The sequence below is a fragment of the Oncorhynchus clarkii genome, chromosome 10 (assembly GCF_045791955.1).
Source record: "Oncorhynchus clarkii lewisi isolate Uvic-CL-2024 chromosome 10, UVic_Ocla_1.0, whole genome shotgun sequence".
NCBI classification, from domain to species: Eukaryota; Metazoa; Chordata; class Actinopteri; order Salmoniformes; family Salmonidae; genus Oncorhynchus; species Oncorhynchus clarkii.
In genome coordinates, this window is record NC_092156.1 from 10,492,599 (window position 1) to 10,499,528 (window position 6,930).

At 41.9% G+C, this 6,930-nt stretch overlaps 1 protein-coding gene across 1 annotated transcript in view; it reads right to left on the reverse strand.

The window, feature by feature from the left end:
* The window catches only part of LOC139419424 (serine/threonine-protein phosphatase 2A 55 kDa regulatory subunit B beta isoform-like), a 151,134-nt gene extending 144,628 nt beyond the window's left edge, over positions 1–6,506 (reverse strand). The window contains exon 1 of the mRNA XM_071169372.1: positions 6,140–6,506. Within this exon, the coding sequence (XP_071025473.1) occupies positions 6,140–6,218 (79 nt within the window). The 5' untranslated portion in view covers positions 6,219–6,506. The remainder of the gene's footprint in view (positions 1–6,139) is intronic.
* Between the last annotated feature and the right edge of the window lie 424 nt (positions 6,507–6,930).

The window sequence follows — 6,930 nt, forward strand, 5'->3', positions numbered from 1 at the left end:
AAACAGTATATTTGACCTCTCAGCTTCACTATCAAATCTAGAAAATGTCAAGCAGACAACCTCAGAAAAGTAACAACAATGAAGAATGCAAATACCTAAGAAAGAAATTGAGAAACCTATCCAACCAAAAACATAGAGACCCAGAAAACCTGAGTCTACGCCTTCACAATGGTGAAACAATACAGAAATACACTAGGGAAAAAGAAGGAACAGCACGTCAGAAATCAACTCAATGCAATTGAAGAATCCATAGACTCTAACCACTTCTGGAAAAATTGGAAACCACTAAACAAACAACAACATGAAGAGTTATGTGACGACCCTCCCACTCTGTCTGCCGTATTCTATCTCTTTGCTCTTGTTTCCTTATTAGGATGCCGGAGGGCGGAGCCGGGAGGGTCGTCAGCAACATGGGAAACACCTGGGCCCGGGTGTGCCTTCTATGCCATCAAAGGGAATATAAAATTTGACATTCCAATTACGATCTTGCTAAAAAATACTTGAATCAGTTACAGAACCCATTGCCTGTGATGGTTATGAGGTCTGGGGTCCGCTCACCAACCAAGAATTCACAAATGGGACAAACAGTCACGTTGGTAACAATGATTCGGGAGACAGGGGCAGGAATGCGTAATAGTTTTTTTTATTGTACCCAATTTACGGCGTGCTGTGTAAAAGGCACGGGGATGAAGACCAAACAAACACTATACAAAAAACACAGGGTTGAAACCCAAACAAAAGAGTGAGGAGTACCTCAAATAATTAAAACACGCACACAATGATTAACACACGGGACGAGACCTGTAATCATACGTGCAATCCACAATGGCATGAAAGCCAAAACACACAGCACAGGTCCTCACACGCACCAACGGATATTGTAACAATAATGGACAGTACCATGGTGAACAAAGGACACACTTATACAAGAACTATTCAGTGGGAATAGGGGACAGGTGTGCGTGATGAAAGTTCCAGAGGGATCCGTGACACCACCAAATTGAGACTCTGCATGCAGAATTCTGCCAAAATGTCCTCTGTGTACAATGTAAAACACCAAATAATGCATGCAGAGCAGAATTAGGCAGATACCCGCTAATTATCAACATCAACAAGCTGTTAAATTCTACAACCACATAAAAGGAAGTGATTCCCAAACCCTCCATAACAAAGCCATCACCTTCAGAGAAATGAACCTGGAGAAGAGTCCCCTAAGCAAGCTGGTCCTGGGGCTCAGGAAACAAACACAAATAGACCCCATAGAGCCCAAGGACAGCAACACAATTAGAAATAACCAAATCATGAGAAATCATGGCAGAATACCTGACCACTGTGACTGACCCAAACTTAGGGAAATCTTTGACTATGTACAGACTCAGTGAGCATAGCCTTGCCATTGATAAAGGCCGCCGTAGGCAGACATGGCTCTCAAGAGAAGACAGGCTATGTGCACACTGCCCACAAAATTAGGTGGAAACTGAGCGGCACTTCCTAACCTCCTGCCCAATGTATGACCATAGAGACACATATTTCCCTCAGATTACACAGAACGCAAATCCAATTTTGATAAACTCCCATATCTATTGGCTGAAATACCACAGTGTGCCATCATAGCAGCAAGATTTGTGACCTGTTGCCGCAAGAAAAGGGCAACCAGTGAAGAACAAACACCATTGTAAATAGAACCTATATTTATGTTTATTTATTTTACCTTTTGTTTATTAACTATTTAAAATCACTTTTGTTTATCTATTTCACTCGTTTTGGCAATGTAAACATATGTTTCCCTTGCCCTTAAAATTGAAATGGAATAGTTGGTCAGATCATGGCTGGGTCTTTCTTTGTCATCCGTAATGGACTGGAGCCCCTGCCACATGCGGCGGGCGATGGAGCCTGTGTTATATGATTCCACCTTGTTCCTATGTTGCCCTTTTGCTCGTTTGATGACTGCTGAGGTCGTAGCGGGACTCCTTGTACTTATTCCTGTCCTCAGACATAGCCTCAGGGTTGTCTGCTCTGTGTACGGTAAACCCTGTCCTTTAGTTCAGTGTCAACCTCAATGTTAATCCAGGGCTTTTGATTCGGGAAGCAGCAAACGCTCACCGAGGAGACAACGTGACCGATACATTTTCTAATGAAGCCGGTGACGGAGGTGGCTAGCTTGTCAATGTTATCGGCAGAGTCTAGAAACATATTCCAATCAGCGCTAGCAAAGCAGTCCTGTAACATAATCTCTGATTCTGGTGACCACTTCTCAACGGAGCGAGTGACAGGTACTTCCGGTTTATATATTCATATTCCAGTCCTTAACTTAGATTTGTGTGTATCAGGTAGTTGTTGTGGAATTGTTAGATTACTTGTTAAATAATGCTGCACTGTCAGAACTAGAAGCACAAGCATTTTGCTACACTCGCAATAACATCTGCTAACCATGTGTATGTGACCAATAAAATTTGATTTGATTTGAGTTTCTGCTTGTAAACACTCTTACTGACTCTGTTGGCTGCTTCGCGTGATGTATTGTTGTCTCTACCTTCTTGCCCTTTGTGCTGTTGTCTGTGCCCAATCATTTTTGTACCATGTTTGTGCTGCTACCATGTTGTGCTGCTACCATGTTGTGTTGCTACTTTGTTGATGTCATGTTGTGTTGCTAACATGCTGTGTTGTTGTCTTTAGGTCTCTCCTTATGTAGTGTTTTGGTGTCTCTTTTGTCGTGATGTGTTTTGTCCTACTTTTTTACATTTTATCCCAGCCCCCGCAGGAGGCCTTTGGTCTCTTAGCAGGCCCTCATGTCCTGTCCCTATGCAGCCAGAGCAGAGCAGGCCACACTACCTATAGCTGGCAACTCTCACCAGATGGATGAGCCACACGCTGTATTATTCAATAGCTGTAATAATGTAGAATTCAAAAATCAGACAATTTTAATATATAACAAACATGGATACATGTTAATGAGACATATTTCAATAAACAAATGACAACAATTATATAATTACAAAATATTATTTACAGTAGGCTAGTTTTGACATAGGCAGAGTGAGGTGGCATAAGTTTAGTGAGATGACTGACGTAGGCCTAGTGAGGTGGCCTTATGTCAAACCTACACATCACGTCAATATTTCAATAGTTTAAAGTAAAAGCAGGAACCTTGTATTACCATATATACTGAGTATACTAAACATTAAGGGCAGCTGTTCTTTCCATGACACAGACTGATGAATAGACTGACCAGGTGAATCCAGGTGAAAGCTATGATCCCTTATTAATGCCACTTCAATCAGTGTAGATAAAGGGGAGGAGACAGGTTAAATAATGATTTGTAAGCATTGAAACAATTGAGACATGGATTGTGTATATGTGCCATTCAGAGGGTGAATGGGCAAGACAAAAGATTTAAGTGCCTTTGAACAAGGTATGGTAGTAGGTGCCAAACGCACCAGTTTGTGTCAAGAACTGCAACGCTGCTGGGTTTTTCACTCTCAAAAGTTTCCTGTGTGTATTTTTATTATTTAACCTTTATTTACCTAGGCAAGTCAGTTAAGGACAAATTCTTATTTACAATGACGGCCTGCCCCGGCCAAACCCAAACCCGGACAATGCTGGGCCAATTGTGTGCTGCACTATGTGACTCCAAATCACGGCCGATTGTGATACAGCCTGGAACCGAACCAGGGTCGGTAGTGACACCTCTAGCACTGAGTTGAAATGTCTTAGACCGCTGTGCCACTCGGGAATCCCTGGTCCACCACCACCCAAAGGAAATCCAGCCAACCTGACACAACTGTGGGAAGCATTGGAGTCAACATGGGCCAGCATACCTGTGGAACACTTTTGACACATTGTAGAGTCCATGTCCAGATGAATTGAGGCTGTTCAACTCAATATTAGGAAGGTGTTTCTAATGTTTGGTATAGTCAGTGTATTGTTGCCTAATGAATTGACTCTTATGAAGTCTTACTTATTAACGTTGTTTTGGTTGTCATGGTCAGATGACCTGTCCTTGACCACCATGTTGGACTAAGGAAATGGCACATGCTTGTCTCTCGTCTTTTTTAACAGCATCCAGTGTTGCAATATCTTTTTTAACTTCTTGATGCACCCATCTCGTTAGCGGGATCATTTACGTCAACATCAGCTGGAGTGCACGCCAAATTCAAATTTAAATTACTAAAAATATTACATTTTCATGAAATCACAAGTGCAATATAGCAAAACACATCTTAGCTTGTTGTTAATCCCACCTGGCTTGTCAGATTTCAATAAAGCTTTTTGGCGAAAGCGTTTATGTAAGAACATCTCTCTAGCCTAAGTAGATTAGATTGGTCAAGTAGATTGGTCACGAAAGTCAGAAAATCAATAAATTAAATCGCTTACCTTTGATGATCTTCGGATGTTTGCACTCACGAGACTCCCAGTTACACAATAAATGTTCTTTTTGTTCCATAAAGATGATTTTTATATCCAAAATACCTCCACATTTTTGGCGCGTTATGTTCAGAAATCCACAGGCTCGAGCGGTCACGACATCGCAGACGAAAATTCCAAATAGTATCCGTAATGTTCACAGAAACATGTCAAATGTTTTTTATCATCAATCCTCAGGTTGTGTTTTCAATATATAATCGATAATATATCAACCGGGACTTTAGCTTTGTCAATAGCAGAGAGAGACACAATGGCTGCTCCAAACTGTTGCGCAAGCAAAACTCTGGGGACACCCAGCTATACACTGACGCGATGTGATCTTTCTCGCTCATTTTTCTAAATAAAAGCCTGAAACTATGTCTAAAGACTGTTCACAACATGGGGAAGCCATAGGAAAAGGAATTTGGTTGATACCCCTTTAAATGGAGCGAAGGCAGGCAATGGAACATGGAGCTTTCAAAATAGAGGCCACTTCCTGGTTGATTTTTCCTCAGGTTTTCACCTGCAATATCAGTTCTGTTATACTCACAGACAATATTTTGACAGTTTTGGAAACTTTAGAGTGTTTTCTATCCTAATCTGACAATTATATGCATATTCTAGATTCTGGGCCTGAGAAATAGGCCGTTAAATTTGGGTACGTTTTTCATCCAAAAATAAAAATACTGCCCCCTACACTCAACAGGTTTTTAACAGCATCCAGTGTTGCAGGCAGTTTATTGCCACCATAGTAGAGTTGCTACTCTGTTCAGCTTTGGCTGAGGGAGAAATGTTCTATGTCCTGTCTTGAAAGTTCATACACCTTACACAAGCTGCTGCAGATACATGAATTATGTTAGCACACGTTCCAGCAGGTATATCTCACTGATCATCCCCAAAGCCAACATCTCATTTGGCTGCCTTTCCTTCCAGTTCTCTGCTGCCAGTGACTGGAACGAATTGCAAAAATCGCTGAAGTTGGAGACTTGTATTTCCCTCACCAACTTTAAACATCAACTATCTGAGCAGCTAACCGATCGCAGCAGCTGTACACAGTCCGTCTGTATATAGCCCACCCAATCTACCTACCTCATTCCCATACTGTTTTTATTTTATTTACTTTCCTGCTCTTTTGCACACCAATATCTCTACTTGCACATCATCATCTGCTCATTTATCACTCAAGTGTTAATCTGTTAAATTGTAATTATTCGCTCCTATGGCCTATTTATTGCCTACCTCCTCATGCCTTTTGCACACACTGTATATATACTTTATTTTATTCTACTGTGCCATTGACTTGTTTATTGTGTTATTGGCTTGTTTATTGTTTACTCCATGTGTAACTCTGTGTCACACTGCTTTGCTTTATCTTGACCAGGTCGCAGTTGTAAATGAGAACTTGTTCTCAACTAGCCTACCTGGTTAAATAAATGTGAAATCAAAAATAAAACATGTAAACATAGGCCTACAGATGAAACCTAGCCAATTCCACAGCGGAACTCCCGACTTCACACGGTTTGAAATTTCAATCTGACTATGGCTGTTTGCCTAGAAAAAGAAACGGCAGAGAGCAGGGTGTTATGCTCTGTTCGTCCCAGTCAACCTCCAGCCTCTTCTCTATAAATACAAGTACGATGGTTCCCGAACTGACCTAACCTGCTTCTGGTTTCCCAGTACCCACAGAAAAGAGCGCGCACATGCTATAACATAACATGACAGGTCCGTAGCCTACCTTCGGTGTGACAGCTGGAGGAGAGGATGGTGCTCGAGGGTCTGAAGAGGTAAGGTAGGTACCGGGAGAAGCATTTCATCTTTTTGGTTGTTGTTGGCTGCGCATCACTATCAAGTTCACATCGTAGGCTACTCTACACCGACTGCATTGACAAGGCAGAAATAAACTAATCGCTGGAGAGAGGTCATGGTCTTCGGCATGACTTTTTATCGCCTTATATAAACGGGAATCCTTCCTTCAGTGCTAACCTAGCAGGAAGAGAGGATAGGTCTCCGCGCGCTATGCTACTCTCATAAAGCATGCTTCTTCCCCCTAGTCGCCAGCAGGACACGAGAATGTTATTTTTGCTGGAGTCGGCTGCTATGGAAGTAGGGGCAGACTGGGACGAGAATTCGGCCCAGGCATTTTATCCACACCAGCCCACTTCACCGTACCAGTGAAAGGCAATACATCTTACTCATCTTCTTTTTTAACCAGTTAATGTTTAAAACAAATGCAATATGTAAAAACACAAAACCAACACTGTTTAGGGCAACAGGTAGCTTAGTGGTTAAAAGTGTTGTGCCAGTAACCAAAAGTTTTCTGGTTTGCATCCCCGAGCTGACTAGAATCTGCCAGTATGCCCTTGAGCATGGCACTTAAACCTAATATTTTAAATGACTCAAATGGAAACCGTGTCTCTGCTCTAGCCATTTGGTTTGTCTCCCTGTGGCGCTGTCTGTCTCAGCATCTTCTTCTTCTCTCTACTCTGTGCTTCTTCTTGTTCTCTATCTGTCTGTCTGCTTAATTCT